Consider the following 21,305-nt stretch of genomic DNA (forward strand, 5'->3'; position numbering starts at 1 on the left):
TAATGTTGCTTCTTTGGGAAGTATAAACAACTTGGAACTTTTGACATGTTCTGTTATCGGGTTGGTTCTCTTGTTCATTTTGTCTGCTTTAAGAGATAGATTAGTGGAACTTTATGGGTACAGCATGGCACTTGGAAGTAGCATGGGTTAAGGTCATGTGTATATATCTGCATCTGATTTACATGTCTGATGTAAAATTTTATATTGTTTCTTCTCACTCAGTGTTTTAATACCCTTCCTTTTCTTTGATTTGCAAAGAGAGCCACCGCTTTCCACCTACCTCGCCTCTCAAGGACTATGATTCACAGGGTAATAAGCGAATTAGGCCCAGACCTGGTGTCCGGTTTGTTCGGGATACTGATGACATGGTTCAGGTACTTTGTGCCATTGTGCAATTTGTGTGTGGCATTTCCCTACATTTTTATATAAGTGACTAACATTTGAACTTTATGGCTGAATTTTAAGAATTTGCTTATCAGCAACTTTGTATTTTTTTCTTTTAAACTATATAAATCGCTTTATTTTCAGTGCACAAATCATATCACACATTTATTTTGAATTTTGTTATGGAAGATTATATTTTATAGATGATTTAAAAGTGAGTTTAGTTGGACATGTTTTGTTTCCTTTCCTCTACAGGTGACTCACTCTTTTGAAAGCCCTATTAAGTCAGTTACTTTCTGTTTTGCTAAGTTTGAACAAATATGAGCAAGTTAGTCCTTGTGTGATTGACCTATTAATTTTTGTTTTTTTACCATTGGTGTTTTTCTTATTGTTAAATCATTAATGAGGCTATTTTCTATTAAGTAAGACATTTCGTACTTGATATATTCATTGAAATATTAGTTTTATGAATATATTTCTTTTGTTGCTTCTCTAAAGTTCTCTGCAGAGCTGTAATTATTTCTTTTGTTGTCTTGTGTATAGAAAATGGCTAGGAAAAGTTTCTGGTTTTGACATCTTTGTATTGGTGGTTTTAGGATTAGGTGCTTGATGTTTGTCTTAGGATACTCATCTGTACCTGTTGTTGGCTACAGTGTAAGATAAAGGTAAAATATAACCAGATGAATTAGAAAGCACCTTTTAGAAAATATTTCCTTGAGCATATTCTTTTTCTTTTTTTTAATTAGTACTGAGAATTGAACAAAGGGATGCTGAACCACTGAGCCACATCCCCAGCCCTTTTTATATTTTATTTAGAGACAGGGTTTTGCTGAGATGATTGTTGCCTTGCTGAGTGGCTGAAGCTGGCTTTGAATTTGCTCTCCTCCTGCCTCAGCCTTCAAACCACTGGTTTTACAGGCATGTGCCACTGAGCTGGGTGCATATTCTTTTTTGATAGGTGCAGTTTGCTTGCATGTACTATATAATCAAATTCAGAGCACAGAACAACATCTTAACATTACTCATTTACTGTATTACTTCTCTCATTTGTGACAGTGATAAGTAAAAAGTCTTTTCATCGAGTTTATAATCTGTATGGGGAAGTTAGATGTTAATTGAACAAGTATATTAATAGACCCATAAATATGACGTGAGATACATGCTGTAATGGAAAGGACAAGAGGGTATTGGGAGTGTGTAGTAGATGGATCTGCCTTAATCGACAAAAGCTTTCTGAAGCAAGGTTGGTTGAGCCAAGATCTGATAATAGATGGAATCATTCTAGGTAGTTCCATTCTAAGTGAGTTTTCTTAAGAAAGATCCTTAACTCCACTTAACTATGTATGTTCTTAATGCCTCAGTAAAGTTTGTAGTTTGTTTACACATCTGTTTCCCATGTTAGATTCAAGCCATTCATTTCCCAGCTGGTAGGTGGCATTGGTTTATTGCTTAATGTCCATTTATTTAAATGAATTGATTTGTTGTTTCTGTAAGTCTGTATAGCTTAAAAATCATTTATTATAAATTATAGCATACACATACATATATATCTGTAGATAGCATATTTACTTGTAGATAAAGGTACAACGATGAGACTGTATACCAGTAAGAAACAAGCCTCAAGCCTCTGTTATGCTCCTTTTTTTCCTCTGAGTACTATCATATGTTTTCCTTTTTTGAAGAAAACCATTTTTACTACATCTTATTAGTGTTGCTTACCTTTAAGCCATGTATAAATTGAATATTACTGTATGCTTCTTTTTTTAATATTTATTTTTTAGTTGTAGTTGGATACAATACCTTTATTTTATTTATTTTTATATGGTGCTGAGGATTGAACCCAGGGCCTCGCATGTGCTAGGCAGCGCTCTACCACTGAGCCACAACCCAAGCCCCCTGTATGCTTCTTTTATAATTTTTTTCATTTGATATTATATTCTTGATGTTCAGCCTTACTAATTTATGGTTAGCTTTGATTATTTCATTTTCACTGATGCAGGATACTCCACTGGAGTACTTTAGTTTATCTCTCTTCTACTCTTTTTTTTGGGTACCAGGGATTGAATAACTCAGGGACACTCAACCACTGAGCCACATCTCCAGCATCTTTTATATTTTACTTAGACACAGGGTCTCACTAAGTTGCTTAGGGTCTCTCAAAGTTGTTGAGGCTGGCTTTGAACTTGCAATTCTCCTATCTCAGCCTCTTGAGCTTCTGGGATTACAAGCATGTGCCACCATGCCTGGCTGTATTCTACTCTTAATGGACTTTTTGTCTATGTTTAGTGTTTTTATTTTGAATAATGCTCCATACTTCTTGCATATGAGCAAGAATTTATTTGCTTCAGGGTTTGGCAAACTAGGGTATATGGGCTGATAAAATGAGGCTTTATTGTAATATAGCCTTGCTCATTTGTTTATGGCTAGTTTTATATTATAGTAGCAGAGTTGAATAATTGTGACAGAGACAGAGTTTGCTGACCTCTTCTCTAGGGTTTACATAAGTAGTGAATTGGTATACGATAAAGGATGTGATGGGTAATGACTTATATAGGTTTTTAAATGCTTTTCTTTGAAAAAATCTTGTATTTAGAATAGGCATCTATTCTGTATTAATAACATTTAGGATTTGGTCATTATTGTAAAGAACAAAGTTTTAATCTTACTTTTTGTGAATCTTCATGGAAGAATTTGACAGTATCCTGAATGGGTTCCATATTTTGCCTTTGCTAGATTCATGCTTTTCATCAATCCCTCCGAGACCTCAGCAGTGAACAAGTTCGCCTTGGGGAGGATTTCAACAGGGAGCTTTCCAGAAGAAGCCGGTAAAAGAATGTGGTTTTCATGGGAGGCATGAATTACTAGGAGAACAAATTAATTTCTGTAATTGACATGTTTACATAGATTTAAGAAACGGTGCTGTTTTTATCTGAGTATTTTATAATTTATTAATAGACTAGTTCAAAGCCCTTGGAATCTAGAATATATCATGACTCAGACAAGTTAATTTCATATTTCTGAAAACACTTTAACTTAATTCAGTGGAATGCTGACATTATGAAAAGATTACATTGTGAGATATTAGCAAAGAGGTTGATTTGGAAATGCATTGATACCAGAGACACAGAAAGACACACACACACACACACACACACACACGCACGCACACATGCACGCACACTCACGCACACACAAAAGCATGCACATACACATACACAGGTCAGAACTGATTGGCTGGCTGACTCTGCATTGCAGGAAAAAAAGCATCATGTGTAAACTTGTCAATGGATATGTGCCATTGTGAAATCTAATATCTCAGGTTTTAGTCAAAAATCTTTGGAAGCCAGTGGTTAGCCTTTGCTTTTTTTGTCAATTCTGTAGAGTTCCCTAGAACTGTTACTTAATGTAAAACTTTCTTACTACCTTTTCATTTTCCTTGTGGTACTGGGGATTGAGTACAGGGTACATTGAACAACATGTCAGTCCCCAGTCTTTTTTTTTGAGCTAGGGTCTCATTAAATTGGCAAGGTTAGTTTCAAACCGTGGATCCTCCTGTCTCAGCCTTGAAAGTAGTTGAGATTATAGGAGTGTGCTAACACACCTGAAATATTTTTTTCTTTGTAATAACAGTGGCAGGTGGTTTTATTTTAGAGGCCATATTTTCCTAAGAAACAAAACTTTATTAAGAGTCATAGTCTGTGTACCCCAAAGGTTAGGGAGTGACAAAGCTGAACTGAAATCTGTTTATCATGTGCACTTGCTAATTCATATCCCATGCCAGTTCTGTATTACTGCAACATAGACTCCAAAATATAACTGTAAATTTATCAAGTATAGTCTGCATTACTTCCCTGCTTTTAGATGAGGAAGCCAGAAAATTTAGTAATAAAAACTAGATTCTGCTATTGCTAGTATTATTAGCCAATATTATTGAGCAATTATTTCAGGATAGGCAGATTTAAATTTAATTCTTGCAATAACTCTAGGAGGTAGCCATTTATTATTTTCTCCATTTTATGAATGAGAAAATAAAAGCACAGAGAAATGAAATAACTGTTGGCTTAAGATGGAACATGAGGTAAAAATAAACACATTTTCAGAGATTTGTAACTTAGAAAAATTTCCCCAGCCCTGCCACTAACAAAACCAAGTCAAAAATAACAACTTAGGAAATTTGCTTTTTTTACCGTAACTTCTTTAAGATCTGAGGAAATTATCTAATGTCATATAAATAAAACAAGATTTTAACTAAGATAGAGGAAGATATATATATATATCTTCCTCTCTATATATAAATAAATAAATAAAATAAGAAAAATTAAAACTAGCCTAGGAATTAAGTGGAAGCAACCTGAGAATAGCAGTCAGTGAGCAGGCCCACAAAGCATTCACTTCAAATTAGAGTGGGAAAGTAATTGTCCTTTGAGAACAATGTATTCTAGAAGAATGAAGTAGATTTTTTTTCATAGAAGGATGATTCAATAAGAAATGGGAGGACAATATCAATGGATGATAAATAATGCCAAAAGATAATGAGAAACTCTAGGGAAAAAAAAACATAGTACAAGAAAGTTATGATCCAAGTGTGAAGCTGACCAAAATGTGAGCATGATAGAATATGAGCAAAAAATCATCAATTTGGAATAATTTATAAATTATGTAAAATCACACAGGTATCCAGTAGCACTAAAGAATAGTAATTAATTTATTCTGTTTGAGAGGAGTGGGAGAGGTGTATACAGACTATGACTCTTATTCTGTGTTTGAAGTGAGCTAAATACTTCAAAACAAAGAGTCAAAGTGAAAATGTTTGGAGTTGAAAGTGATGAAGGTAACAAGCATTAAGAACGGAAGAGGTTTTGCATGGTTCCTAGTAGGGAGTGAGTCTAGGTATGGAAGTGGTCTTTCCATCTGTTTTGTTTATAATCATTTGACAATGTAATTTGATTGTAAACTGCTAGAGACAGGATTTGAGATTAAGAGCTTTGTCATTCTCTTCTTCCTCTTTCCTCCCTTCCTTTTCTCTTAATTACAAATAAGAGCTATTACAGCAAATTTGTTTGTTTTTTTAAAAAAATTGCTTTTATTTTCTGTCTATGGATTTTTTCCTTTTTTTTTTTTTTTTTTTTGTGATGCTGGGAATTGAACCTAGGGCCTTGTGCATGCAAGGCAAGCACTCTTCCAACTGAGCTACATCTCCAGCCCCATGTTTGTTTATTGAAAGTGATTATTCTAGTGTACAAGTAGTTCTCAAAGCCGGGTACCCAGGTGCACAATATCGGCCTTACTTAGGAATTTGCCCACATTCTTGGGCCCCAGCCAGATTTACTGGTTCAGAAATTTTAGGAGTGGAGTCCAATAGTCTGTGTTTTAACAAGCACTCTGGCGTTTTATACACTTACTAATGTTTGAGAACCACTACAGTAGAATATTATGTAATAACTATAATTATATTGTAAATTTCCCTAATTCTGTATATTTTCTCAGATATCCAACTTAAATTTTCTTCATTTTTTGCTTAGGTCTGATGCCGAAACAAAAAGGGTTTTGGAACAATTGACTGAAAAACTTAATGAAACCCAGAAGCAAGAAGTGGTGAGGACTCTATTTATAAAAAAATTTATTTCACATGTAGATGAAAAGAGGTGGCCAGGCTGGTCGTAATCATAATAAGGCTTAGCAGAGCTTAAACTTTAGTGTGTTATATGCCATTTTATCTAAAACTATGCTTTTGTGCCTTTTATAAAATGGTCATGAATTTTAAGAATTTAAGGCTAATGTATCTTAGAGTAGTATTTTAGAGAATTAATTTTTAATTTTTTAATACTTAGTTTTATGAATATTTGAAAGAGATTTTAAATGTTATTGGACCAGTGATTTTTTTTCATAGCTTTTATTAAGTGATATTTCTGTAACAGGCTCTGGAGCATTCTCCATTAATTATTTTCAAATGAGTAAATGTATTATACTTGCTATGAAGACCTCTTTGCTGTTTTTGTTTGAAAATGCCTTAATTCCCAAGTGTTATTGCAAACAGAGATTGTTGACATTATTTATTGATTTATTTGTATCCAGTCATTATTATTGGTAGAATTAAAGTAAAAATAAAATATGTATAGTGTTCACTTTTTCCATGTCATTGATTTTTTTTTTTCTTGAGAAGAGTATCAATAGAAATTGCCACTAAACTGTTAACAAATTTGTCAACTTCAGGAGCAATGTGTATCATTCATTTTCTTTTTTTTTTTTTTTAATTTTTTATTGTTGGTTGTTCAAAACATTACAAATTTCTTGATATATCATATTTCACACTTTGATTCAAGTGGGTTATGAACTCCCATTTTTACCCCATATACAGATTGCAGAATTACATCAGTTACACATCCATTTGTATCATTCATTTTCCAGAATGCTTTTTGTTATCTCAAAGTAAGGAAAATTAGAATTTTTTTCTCTTTACTTTTTTTTTTTTATTAAAATTGTAATTTTTCTAGTCAAAGCAGATTATTTTTCTCCTGTTAATTGTGTTTACAGTTTGTTACATATATTGGTTGAGTTCATTTTAGAGTCTGGTCTGAATGTGTTGGCTTCATGTGCTAAGAGATATGCTCTATTTTCAAAGAGATAATTCAGTTACTGCTCTTGCTGTGAAATTTGCCCATTTCAAAAATATGAAACAATGCTCATCTACATAAGATCACCTTTCTTCTGTATTTTTTTTTTTAATATTTATTTTTTTAGTTGTAGTTGGTCACAATACCTTTGAGGATCGAACCCAGGGCCCTGTGCATGCTAGGCGAGCGCTCTACCGCTGAGCCACTATCCCAGCCCCCTTCTGTATTTTTGGTATTAATTTCTCTGTGAATAGTTGCAGGGAGATGAAGATATAGTGCCTATCTTCTGTTGAAATAGACATGATCTTTGTACTTAGTGTGTGAGCATGTGGCACCTGGTGTGTGATTGTGGCACACCTCTTTTTTTTTTTTTCCCCCAGATATGTCAAGAGCACCTTTAGTTTAAATTGTAACCATTTAAAATATCTAAAACATCACATACTTAAAAAGGTCATCTCTGACATCAACATATTGGTGATTTTCTTAGTTCATTGTAGTGGTTCACAAAGTAAGAAAAATCTATGGCATTGTTTAATTAACATACCACCTAAATAGAAGCTAAATGTACACATTTAAGAATATAGTTATGAAGTCCTCTTTATCTTACTAAATGACAGTGTGGCTCTTTTCACAAATTCTAGTGTGGAACCTGTCACATGATGGCAAAACTGCTGAAGCTTTGTCATCTTTTTAGTTTTTAAAAATTGGAGGCACGTGTACATAGGAAAGTACAGACAACTGTGTAGCTCAATGAATTATAACAAGGTGAATACTCACATGTAACCACCCCATTTAGAAATAGAATATTAGCTAGGAAGCCTCCTCATTGCTCTCTTCAATCACTAACTCTTCCTTTTATAGGTAGCCTCTATTTGAACTTTTAACCCTGTAAATTTTGGGGGGTTTTGGTAAATGGAATCTTATTGTCCATTTGTGTGTGTGTGTGTGTGTCTGACTTTTTAAAAAATATTTATTATGATGGTGCTGTTTATGGCTGCTGTTTTGGTTTCTTCAGGTTCTTACAATTTATTTTTTGGCTTGTTAGTATTTTTTTGCATGCATATATTGCAATACATTTTACAATCTATGGTAAATATTTAAATTACTTTGAATTATGGTCATAATACTGTTTTGACTAATCTTATTCAGTATTTTATTGCACTTTACATCCATTTCTGTTGGAGTGCATGGAAGGTGTATTCAAATTCAGTAGTAGATGGTATCTAGATAGATTTAAAGTGCTTGCACTAATTTATACTCCCACTACCAGCATAAGAAAATTCATGTTACGCTTCATCCTTTCTTTTTTCTTTTTTGTATTTTATTTAGAGATAGGGTCTCACGGAATTGCTTAGTGCCTTGCTGTTGTGTATTGTGTATATTTAAGATATATATATATATACACACACACACAGACACATACATACATGTATATGATATATGTAAATAGATATATGTATATTTAAGATATATAACATTATATTATTGGATGTTTGTTGGCTTTGCACTTGGGATCCCCCTGCTTCAGCCTCCTGAGCTGCTGGGATTATAGATAGGCGTGCACCACCGCACCTGACACTCTTCAACCTTTCTACACATGCCATTACCAGTCGTTCAGTAGCCATTATGACAGGTGTTGATGTTATCATACTTATTTTGGTTTACCTTTGTATTTTCATGATTACTAATGATAATGAACATCTTGTCATGTTTTTGGTTATTGCATATTTTCTGTTTGAAATGCCAGTTCGCATATTTTGTTCACTTTTTTTATTGAGCTGCTTGTTTTTTGTGGGAGGTTCTTATATGTTTTTACAACAGCACTTGGTCAGTTATGTGTATTACGATGTTGTCTTCCACTCTTCAAGTTATTTTCTTTCATTTAAAAAACTTTCTTAATGTGGACTTCTAATGTAGTTCAATTTTCAATCTTTTCTTTTTGTGATTAGACCTCTTCTGACCTGTTGTTTCTTAAGATAATTGACATAATCTCTCATGTAATCTTCTAGAAGCTTATTGTCTTAACATTTCACATTTAGAGCTAATGTTTATTTGGAATTGACAGTGTGAGGTAGGGGGAATAGATTTTATATGACTCTCCAGTTGACACAGTTTCATTTATGGAAAGGGCTACACTTGCCCCATTACTTTACAGTCCTGTCTTTGTCATAAATCAAATGTTCATGTATGCAAAATCTGTTTCTGGAGTCTTTGACACCTGGTTTATTTCTGTATCCCAGTGCCAATATCTCATTGTCTTGGTTACTGTTGCTTTCTGGCAAGTTGTGATATAGGTATATAAATTGTTTCTAAAGGTTACTTTGGAGAGAACTGAAATCTTTACAATATTGAGTTTTATAATTCATGAACACAGCATATCTTTCAAATGTTTTAGAGCTGTCTTTTTTTAAACAGCTTTACTGACATATTATGGATGTATGACAAATGGTCCATTGTTAAAGTATATAATTTGATAAGTTTTGACATAAGTATGTACCTGTGAAACCATCACCATAATCAAAATGATGACATTTATCACTCCTAAAATTTCTGCCTCTTTCTGTTCATCCCTGCCCTTCTCCTACCCCAAACAACTCAAATTTCATGTAATCATTTATTTATTAAAATTATTATTGTGTAGATTTAAGATATATAACATGATATTATTAGATATATATAGCCAGTAGAATATTTCTAGAGTAAAATAAATTGATAATGTCCATCATATCTCATAGTGGCCTTTTTTGTTTTGTTTTTTTTGTGGCAGAAATTGGTGAGTTTCATATACAAAACAATTTTATTACCTATAACCCTCATGTACATTAGACCTCTAAGTTTGCTCATCCTACATATTTACTATTTTGGATTCTCCGACCTATATCTTTCTATTACGTGCACCATCCTCCCAACCACTGCTTTGTCCTCTGTGTCTGTATATTTGAAACATTTCCCCTTAGGTTCCACATGTAAGTGAGACCATAAAATATTTTTCTTTCTGTATATGGCTTATTTTACTTAGTATAATGTCCTGAACTCTCATCCATGTTGTGACAAATGGCAAAATCTTGTTCTTTTTAAGGGCTGAATAGTATTCCATTGCATGTATGCAGCAATTTCTTTATCCACTTGTCTATCCATGGACCTTTAGGCTGTTACCATATTTTGGTTATTCTGAGTATGTTTCAATATACATGTCCCAAATGTAGATATATTTACAAAATGGGGGTTTTCATTTTCTTAGAGGTGTATACCCAGAAGAGTTATATGGTACTTGTATGGTAGTTGCATTTTTAATTTCTTTAAAACCTCTATACTGTTTTCCAGAATGGCTGTGCCAAACTTCAATAGTGAAAAAGAGTTCCCTTTCCTCTGTACCCTCAACAACTTTAGTTTTCTTTGGTCTTTTTGATAATATCCATCCTAATGGGTGTAACATGTATCTCAGTTCTTTTGATTTTCATTGCCCTAATGATTGAGTTCAACAATTTTCATATATTTGATTGTCATTTTAATGTCATCTTTGGAGAACAGTCTATTCAGGTTTTTTGTTGATTTTTCAATTAGATTATTTGTTTTCCACCATTCAGTTCAATGAGTTTCTTATATATTTTGACTATTTACCCCTTATCAGATATATGGTTTGCAGATACCGTCTGTATGTTGCCATTTCATTTTGCTGACTGTTTCTCCTTTTGGTTTGATATAGTCCAATTTATTTTTGCTTTTGTAGCCTGAGCTTTTGATGTGATTAACCAGGAACCTTTTCCTTCGGAGGTTCTTAACTCTAGTTTTTTACCCCTAACAGCTCACAAATTTTTAAAAAAATTTCTGGAGCATCTGTGTCTTAGCTGCTTTTTCTGAAATGGTTTGATGTTTCAGGAGGGACGTGTGGTCCTAAAAGATGAATTGACCTCTCTGGATTTCTTTCTTTTGCATTTTTGTCTCTTATGTTCTTATTTTTAGCTCTTCAGTGCCTTAAAATATGTTTACTTAAAATATTCTTTCAGGCTGGGGTTGTGGCTCAGTGGTAGAGCTCTTGCCTTAGCATGTGTGAGGCACTGGGTTTAATTCTCAGCACCACATATAAATAAATAAAGTAAAGGTCCATTGGCAATTTAAAAAATATTAAAAAATATTCTTTCTAGTTATTTTTAGTAGAAAAGATCACTTAAATTATCCAGTAAGTCATTTTTGGAAGTGAAACTCCTTAAATCTTTTTTTTTTTAAATATATAAATCAGATCCCATTACTTTATTTGCTATTATAATGCACAAATTTTACTAAATTTTTCAGCTGTTTCATGAGGTTTCTTTTACTTTCTATGTAAGTAAACAACTTGTGAACATGCTTATAAAAGTCTTTGATCCAAACTCATATATCTTCCATATTGCTGAGGTCCTTGGAGACTTTAGTGAGCTATGGTCATGTCTGGTTGAAATATAATTTTTTTTAATGTTAGTTAAGATTTGAATTTGGGATTTGATAATAATGTTAATTTATAGAGCACATATTACTTTTTATTTTTGTTTTTATTTTGCCTTTCACCCCATGACGAGAAACACAAATGAACAAAGTTATTTCATTTGAATTTCTTTCACATAGCAAATAAAACTAGTCAATATAATCTTACATGTATTTGAGAGTCTTACTGTGAGTATAATGTCTAGCAACTGAGGAAAACGTAGATTTTGTGACTTATTCCAATTGAAGTCAGCATTTGCATTTTATAACTCTGACATATTGTATTTGTGAATTCATGATAGCATGCTGTCAGAGAAGATGCAGTTTTCTTATTTGAGTGTTAAATTTCTCAGGGGCTACAACTGTTTTCTCCCTTCCAGATTTAAGTTTAAAATTAACAAAGTGATGCACATTCAATTCACTGTGGAAACCTTTTAAATATTGTACAAAAAATAAAGTGGAAATAAATTACTTCCTTTATCAATTTCACTTTCTACTGGTATTGACGTTTTTTTTCTTTTTAAAATTTTTTTAAGCTTTAGCTCAATTCTTGGCCTTTTTTTTTTCTTTTTTCTTTCTTTCTTTTTTTTGTTTGCCAGGAAATAAAATCAGTGGCACTTAATCACGGAGCCACATTCCCAGCCCTTGTTAGTTTTTTTTTTTCCTTGAGACAGGGTCTTGCTTAGAGTCTTGCTAAATTGCTGAGGCTGGCTTTGAACTTGTGATCCTTTTGCCTCAGTCTCCCTAATTGCTGGGATTCCAGGCGTGCACTTCCAGACCCAGCTATGCACTGTTAATCACAGTTATTGTATATTATTCTGAGGCTACAATTGTCATGCATTATTTTGATAACTAAGATATATCTTGAAAGTTTATGTGAAAGGTTTTTCTTCAAGAGGCAAGAAAAGAAAAGAAAAAGAAAAAGTATTAGTTGCTGTCACACTTGCCAAAATCTGATTTGTTAATATTTGTGAATCATAGTTTTCTTTCCACTTGCTTATTTCAAACTGCCCATTTGAAGGGAGTAGTTATTAGTTTTAGTTGATATTATTATAAATATTTTCTGTTAAAACTTAATTGTGATAATAGCTAAACAATATTGCCTAAACCTCATAACATGGGGGAGATTTTAATTCATTTGTTGTCTAGATTTTACCCAGTTGAGTGAGAGATGAATGCATTTGAAGTTTGATTATTTATGTAGAACAAAGTCAATTTAATTTTAGTGTTAATAGAGTCACTGTTAAAAAAGTAAACATAGATCTAGTTGTTTCTGAATGGGTTGATCATTAATAAAATTCTGTAAATGCTGCATTTAGGATAATATGAATATTTCATAGATTACAACAGAAAGATATGTAACAAATATTTATTTAAGTGGCTTTTACACTGTCAAGTATTGTTAAAAATTGGAAGTGTCAGCATATTAACAAGTTAGAATGTAGCTGGGCCCAGTGGTGCATGTCTGTAATCCCAGCAGCTGGGGAGGCTGAGGCAGGAGGATTACGAGTTCAAAGCCAGCCTCAGCCAAAGTGAGGGCACTAAGCAACTCAGTGAGACCCTGCCTCTAAATAAAATACAAAATAGGACTGGGGATGAGGATCAGTGGTTGAGTACCCCTGAGTTCAATTGCTGGTACCAAAAAAAAAAAAAAAGTTAGAATACAATCTCATGAACAGAATGCTTTTGCTTTTGTTTCACTTATTTTTGTTAAATACTGACTTTAAAAATCTGTGCCAATTTTTATTTTTGTTATTTTGCTGTTTTTATAACTAAATATGAAAATGTAGGATTTTTTGATGACTAAGTAGTATATTTAATTGATACATGTCTCTGGATAAAAATCTTTTAATATATGACATCATTAGCATTTTTTCCTTTAGTCTCAGAAATAAGAAAGTGAAAAAGTATTAAATGCTTTCTTTAAAATAAGAGTTATTGGGAATTATCTCATTACTCAAATGTTACAAATGACTATAGGATCAAAATCCTCACCCTTCTACTTAAGACTGTTTACTTGCTCCTACTTTGGTCTTGTTTCAAGAAATTGCGTGACATTCCATTCATTGGCTGAAGCTGATCATCTAAGATTCACCCTAGATCCTTTTCATTATACCATTCTTCCCATACATTACAAAATACTTTTTAATTTCTGAAATCTTGTCTAATTCCGTCTACCTCTGATACTTCTCTTGAAGCCCCCATCACTTCTCAGTGGGTTCACTGTGGTGGCCTCCACTTAAGTTGATCTCTCTGCTCCCTTCTTGCCCCTGTGCTCTTCACAGTGGCAAAGTTATTTAAAAAAATATTCATCATATTGAATTATCCCCTAATTTTTAAAAACCTTTTCTGGGTTTCTTTTGTTCCAAATTCCTTGCAGTGCCTATGTTTTCTGACTTTCTTGATATACCTTGAATTTATCTTATTTCTACATCAGAGTCTTTGCAGTGTCTTTTCTTTTCCCAAAGTTTTGCATGGTTGACTTCCTCTGGTCATTTAGGTCCTCAGTGAAAACTCACCACTTAAGAAAGTTCCTCTCTCTTCCCCTTTTAGTTACATAATTTGTAGCATTTAGCATACTAAACATAGTGTTCTGGATATTGCCTTTTTGCACTGATATATTTTTGAGGTTTGAGATTGCTTCATATAATGATCTAATGTGCTTTCTGTTTTCTTTTAGTATTAAAAGTAATCCATTGAGTGAAAAATATCTCATAACTTTCTTAACTTGTTATGGGTGGATATTTAGGTGGTTCCAGTCTTTTCCATGTATATATAAAACTGCATAAATGATTTTATACATGTACCATTTTGCACATAAAAAGGTAAATTGGTGACGCAAATTTCTAAAAATGGCTTATAGAATTAGAGTTTGCATTTACAATATGTTAGATATGCCTCATTTTTATAATTAGAACATCTTTTACTTAGGTATAATTGACAAATAGAGAGGGGCATATTTATCTTTATATCATGATGTTTTGTTATATGTATATATTATAAGATTACCACAATCAACCTAATTAACATATCTATAACCTCATATTATTTCTTTTTGTGAAACTATTTAAGATATACTCTCTTAGCAATTTTCAGGAGTGTAATACATCATTATTAACTCTGGTCACCATCCTGTGCAAATATATGGCCAGACCTTATTCATTTTGGCTAACCAAAATATTTTTGTCCTGAAATCTTTATTCCCTACTGCAATCCCCAACCCCCAGCAAACATCACTTTATTTTTTCTGTCTATGGATTTTTGGATTCCACAGGTAAGTGAGATCATACAGTATGTATTTCTGAGTTTGCCTTCTTTCACTTAACATAATTGTCTTCCAGGTTCCTCCATTTTATTGCAAATTACAAGAATTTCTCCTTTCTAAGGCTGAATAATTTTCCATTATCTGTGCTTAACAGTTTTTTTAATCCATCCATCTATCAGTGCCTATTTAAATTGATTCTTTATTTTGGCTATTGTAAATAATGCTACATTGAACATGGGGGTGCTTTACTTCCTTTGAAAAAGTATCTGTAGGTTGGATTGCTGGATAACATAGTAATTCTAATTTTAATATTTTGAAGAAATTTTATCTGTTTTTCATAATGGTTATACTAACTTAAAATTATACCAATAGTGTATGACAGTTCCACATCCTCCACGTTCTAACACTTGTTATAATTGTCTTTTTGATAGTGCCATTCTAACAGATTGAAGATAATATGTCATTGTAGATTTACTTTGCATTTAAGTTGCATTTCCATGATAATTAGTTGAGCATTTTAATTTTTCTCTTGCTATTAAGTTGTTTCTGTTCCTTATGTGTTTTTTATATTAACCCTTTATCAGTTGTGTAGTTTCCAAGTATTTTCTCCTTTTGCATAGGTTGTCTCTTTGCTTTGTTGATTATTTGCTTTGATGTACAGGTGTTTTTCATTTTATGCACTATAGTTTGTCTGTCTTTACTTTTGTTGCCATTGCTTTTAAGGGCATATCCAGACCAGTGTCAAGAAGTTCTTTTCCTGTTTTGTCCTAAGAGTTTTATGGTTTCATGGCTTGGCTTTAGACTTTAATCCATTTGAGTAGATTTTTTTTTTTTTAAATGTGAGATAAAGGTCTCTTCTCATTATTTTGCCTGTGGATGTCCATTTTTGCCAACACCATTTATTGAAGAGTCTGTCCTTTATCCTTTGTGCATTTTCAGTACCTTTGTTGAAGATCAATTGATTATAAATGAATGGATTTATTTCTGGGTTCTCTCTTCTGTTCAGTTAGGATAGGTTATCTGTTTTTTTTTAATTTTTAAAAATTCAAATTAGTAATACATGACAGTAGAATGCATTTTGACATATCATACATAAATGGAATATAACTTCTCATTCTTCTGGTTGTACATGATATAGAAATACTCCAGTCGTATAGTCATATGCACACAGGGTAATGATGTCTGATTCATTCTACTGTCTTTTCCACCCTGTCCCCCCCTCCCCTTCCTTCACTCCTCTCTGTCTAGTCCAAATTTCCTCTATTCTTCCCTAGCCTTTTCCCGCATTATCTATTTTTATATTCTAGTACCATGATGTTTTGAATCCTATAGCTTTATAGTATATTTTGAAGTAAATGTGATTCCACCAGCTTTGTTCTTTTTACCAAGATTGCTTTGTGTATTTGAGGTCTTTTTTGGTTTTGTATGAATTTTAGAATTATTTTATATCTGTGGAACATGCTACTGGAATTTTCATAGAGACTGCATTAAATTTGTAGATCACTTTGGATAGTATGGGTAGATTAATGGTTTAATTTGTTTAATCTGTGAGCATGAGATAACTTTATGTTTATATATGATTTCAAGTTTTTTTCCTTAACGTCTTATTGTCTTAAGTATATAGATCTTTTGCCCTCTAGGTTAAATTTAATCCTACATATTTTATTTTGATGCTACGCTAGATGGGGTTATTTTCTTGATTCCTTTTTGAGAGAAGTTATTTATAGAAATATTACTGATTTTTGTGTGTCGAATTTTGATTCTTGTGGCATTATCAAATTTGTTTATTAATTCAAACATTTTTTTTGGTGGAGACATTAGGGTTTTTTATACATAAAATTATGACATTTGCAAATAGGGATAGTTAAGCTTCTTTTCTGATATGAATATCTTTTATTTCTTTTCTTGTCTAATTGATCTGGCTAGGACTTCTAGAACTATATCAAATGTAAGTGTCGAGAGTGGGCATCCTAATCTTACAGGGAAAACCTTCTGTTTTTCACCATTGAATAAAATCTTATCAGTAGGTTTACCAAATAAGACCTCTATTGCTTTGAAATTTGTTCAAAATTTTTGTAATTTGTTCAAGATTTTTATCATGAAAGCATGTCAGATTATATGAGATGCTTTTTCTGCATCTATCAAGATGATGATATGATTTTTATTCTTCATTTTGTTAGTTTGGTATATCACATTTATTGATTTTCATCTTCAGTTTTTTGGAAGAGCTTGAGAAGAATTGGAATTCATTCTTTTTTAAATGTTTGGTAGAATTCACAAGTGAAGGCTTCAGATTCTGGGCTTTTCTTTGTTGGAAAAATTTTTATAGCTGAATCAATGTCCTTTTCACTATTGGTCTGTTCATGATGCATTCTTTTTTTAAAAAAATATTTTTAGTTGTAGATGAACACAATACCTTTATTTAATTTATTTTCTCTTTTATGTGGTGATGAGGTTTGAACTCAGTGCCTCACATGTTGTATTTTCTGGGAATTTATCCATTTCTCCAAGGTTAGCCAATTTGTTGGTATTCATAGTAGTCTTTTATGATCTGTTGTATTTCTGTGGTATCACTTATAATGTCTCCTCTTTTATTTCTAATTTTATTTATATAAATATTCACTTTTTAAAAAAATTTAGTCTTCTAATATTTTGTCAATTTGGTTTATCTTTAAAAAACCAACTTCCAGTTTAATTGATCCTTTCTATGTTTTTCTTGTCTCTATTTCATTTATTTCTTCTCTGATCTTTATTATTTCCCTCTTTCTGCTGACATGAATTTATTTGTTCTTTTTCTAGTTGTTCAGCAGTTCCTCATGACCTGTTAGGGGCTTTTTTTTTTTTTTTTTTTAATCTTGGCTTCTCATAACATGGCAGTATGCTTTATCAGAACAAGCAAGCTAGAAGAGGACCAGTGAGAGAGAAAAAGCAAGTTGGAAGCCAGTTTTTTGTAATCTAATCAAGTGTCATTCAAACATTTTTGTGCTATTTTCAGAATTAGAAGCAAGTTCCTTGGGCCAGCTGCACTCAGGAGAGGGAATTACGCAAGTTCATGAATATCCGGAAGTAGAGGTCTTTGGGACCCATGCCAGAAACTGTTTAACACAATTAAAAATAGAATGATGATCAAATAATTTCACTTCTGTGATCATTGCAGCATTATTAACAGTATCCAAAATCAGGAAACATGGAAACAACCTGGTTTACTGATGAACAGATAAAGAAATAGCAATGTGCCCATACACACACACACACACACACACACACACACACATACACATACACACATTGTTTAGCTTTGAAGAAGGAAATCCTGTCTGTTGAAACAAACCTGTTAGTAACAGACGTGGATGAACCTGGAGGACATTATTTTATTGTATGATCTCACTTATATGTGAAATCTAAAATTTCTCCTTCATAGAACAGAGAGTAGAATGGTAGTTGCACTGGTGGAGTAGGGGGAAATGGGGAGATGAAAGTCATAAGGTATGAAGTTTCAGCTTTTCAGGATGAATAAGTTCTAGAGGTCTAATGTGCAGCATAGTGACTATAGTAAATAAGACTGTTTTGTAAGCCTGAAATTTGCTAGGAGTAGATCTTAAGTATTCTCGCCACAGCACACACACAAATGGTAACTAAGAGAAATGATGGGTATGTTTATTAGCTTGACTGTGGTAATTATTTCATAATATGTATGTACTTAAAAACATTTTATTATGTTTTTTTTGAATTGTTACTAAAGAAACAAAAAGAATTCTCCATGTAGAGTAACCGTGTATAGCATGTGCTTGCTGTGGTGAAATTTCTAATGTCTGCATGATTTTGTATTTTCATTTTAGTATGTGGTTACCTGAATGACTTTAATTTTGATGATAAACACTGCCTTTTTAGAGATAGAAGCCATTCACCTCATGGAATTTATTTATATTTAATTTCTTTTATTAGAGCATTATAGTTATACATACTAGTTAGGTTCGTGTTGACACAATCATACATGCATGGAATTTGGTATGTTCCATTTCAGTCTGTTGTGCCACCTTTCCTCTCCTTCCTTCCACTGTTTTCCCCTTCTACTTTATTGACAAATGAATGTCTTATTGCTAAAGAGTGTATTTACAGTTTTTAGTAAGGTGCTAATTTTTTGATATACTTTTCCTCAGCATTTATTGATCAATTAAACTTAACTTTACCTATATTTAAAAAAAACAAGTTGATATAATTTACCATAAACGTAATTTGCTTTAGATGTGCAATTTAGTGATTTTTTTTAAATTTAATTTTCTGAACTGTGCAACCATGATATAATCCAGTGTCAAAAATTTCTATTGTCCCATTAAAGTTTTTCATGACTTTGTCAAACACAGACTTGGTGGCAAAAGTTTTTTTTTTCTTTAATTTTTAAATAATTGGGCCATATTTATTGCTGCTTTTAAATGAATACAGAATGTCTGTTATTCACTGTATCCTCCTGCACAAACATGCATTGGCAAAATAGTGTAAATTTCATTTAGGGGCTATATAAGAATACATGTGAAATGTGGTTGAATTTGAACAACTTTTATTGAGGAAAAGCTTGTATCAGAGAAAAATTCTTTCATGTTTATTTTAGAGTTCCAATTAAACACTTTTTAATTTGACTTTGGCTTTTTATCTTTTGAGCAAATCACAGTTGAAAACATTGACAAGCTGATGAAAAGTCCTTTTAATTATTTGGTGCACATAAACATTAATACCTTCCTAAGCAGGTCATGCCCATGGATAAAAAAAGTGAAAAAGAACTGAATGGACAGAACAGTTCCATCATTAATTGGTTACTAAATGCAATTGTTGGCAGAATTGATATTTTCCCTTAAATCACCAGAGGGCACTCTTTTCTAGTGTATTATTCTTAACTGAGCAATTGAATTATTGTAGTTTGTTACTGGGATCCAAGTGTGGATTAATTGAAGAATAATGACTGATTTTTGGGGTATCTTTCAGTTATTTATTTATTTATTTACAATATGATCATTAGAAAGGATTCTACATATAAGTTAAAATTAAAAAATGCTTTTGGTAGTAGGTATATGACATAAAATATCTCCTCAATTTGGTGTCTTACCAGTACTATAATGTCACTGTTTCTCCTTATTTTTATTGAGGTTTCCGATCGGGTGGAACGACGGCTTCAAGAAATACAAAGAGAGATGCGCACCGAAAGAGAGCTGGTGGAAAGACGTCAAGATCAGTTGGGAATCATGTCCTTGCAGTTACAGGAGGTTTGTGAGAAGTGCTTTCTTGGAATGTAAATCTTGAATTTAGGTAGTTATTTAGATAATGTTAAAATGGATTTAATTCTTTAGTTGCTGAAAATGACAGTATAATCATATTTCTATGAGAAAAAGTATAGCATATTGGTTATAAATAGTTTAGTGTGTAGAATCAGCCCTAACTTGTTTCATATTTGCTATCTGTGTGACCTCAGGCATTTTTTTTTTAAACTTCTGTAGATCTTAGTTTCCTTTGTGGAAAATGGAAATAATAACTATATGCCTGATCAGTTTGGTGCAAGGATAATTGAGTTAATGCAAGTCAAGCACTTAACCTCGTGGCATGTGCTTAAGGAATGTTGACTGAGAGTGGAATTACTATTTAACACATGCCATGGACTAGACAAAGGGGCCATCAAACTATGGTCCAGGGGCCAAATCTGGCTTCCTACTGTCTGTTTTTATAAATGAAGTTTTATTGGAGTACAGCCACTTTTATTCACTTATATCTATGAGTGCTTTTGTGACACAGTGCCAGAGTAGTTGTGATAGAGAATGGATAGCCCACAGGGCCTACAGAATTGATGATATGTCCTTGTATGGAAGGACCTAACTCTGAATTTGTTTATCTTCAAACCAATTTGAAATGGAGAATGTTATTCTTTAGCTGTTTTTGTTTTGAAATTTCAGGTTTATGATAAAGTTAAAAATTAGAACAAGGAATTTCTGTGTAATCTTTACTTGAATTCCCTTGGTATTCATAGTTACCAGATTTATCATTTTTCTTTATCTATATATGTATATAATATTTTTCTAAAACATTTTTGAGAAAGTCATAGATAATTAAGTATTTTTACATTTAAGTAATTTGTTACGTTTTCTTCTCTAATTATGGTACAATGATAAAAATCAAAGTTAACATCAGTTTAATACTGTGTTTTAATCTATAGGTCTCATGCAAATTTTGCTAGTATTGTTCTTTTTCCATCCAGGATGAAAATCCAGGTTCACACAAACTTATTTATTCTCTTTAATCTTCTTTAATCTAGGATAGATTTTCAGTTTTTATTCGTGCTGACTTTGCAGGGTCTTAGCTATTTTGGAGGATATCTTTCATTTTGGGCTTATTGATATTTCTTCAAGACTACATTCAGGATATGGACTTTTGGCAGGAAATCCAGATAACTGGTGTCCTTTTCAGAGTATCACGTAAGAAGCCATGTGAGGTTGATGGGTTCCATAACCGTTGAAAACTGAACCCTTGGTTACGGTGTTGCCTGCAGGTTTCTTCACTGGAAGCTTACTATTATTATTATTTTTTTTTATGAAGAG

At 32.5% G+C, this 21,305-nt stretch overlaps 1 protein-coding gene across 3 annotated transcripts in view; it reads left to right on the forward strand.

Moving 5' to 3' along the window:
* Positions 1–21,305, forward strand: part of Cep128 (centrosomal protein 128) — a 393,967-nt gene that overhangs the window by 40,229 nt on the left and 332,433 nt on the right. For all 3 annotated transcript variants that reach the window (XM_027931718.2, XM_071607633.1, XM_071607634.1), the window contains exons 7-10: positions 259–374; positions 3,118–3,209; positions 5,907–5,979; positions 19,866–19,982. In XM_027931718.2, the coding sequence (XP_027787519.2) occupies positions 259–374; positions 3,118–3,209; positions 5,907–5,979; positions 19,866–19,982 (398 nt within the window). The remainder of the gene's footprint in view (positions 1–258; positions 375–3,117; positions 3,210–5,906; positions 5,980–19,865; positions 19,983–21,305) is intronic.

The sequence above is a fragment of the Marmota flaviventris genome, chromosome 2 (genome assembly GCF_047511675.1).
Source record: "Marmota flaviventris isolate mMarFla1 chromosome 2, mMarFla1.hap1, whole genome shotgun sequence".
Taxonomy (NCBI): Eukaryota; Metazoa; Chordata; class Mammalia; order Rodentia; family Sciuridae; genus Marmota; species Marmota flaviventris.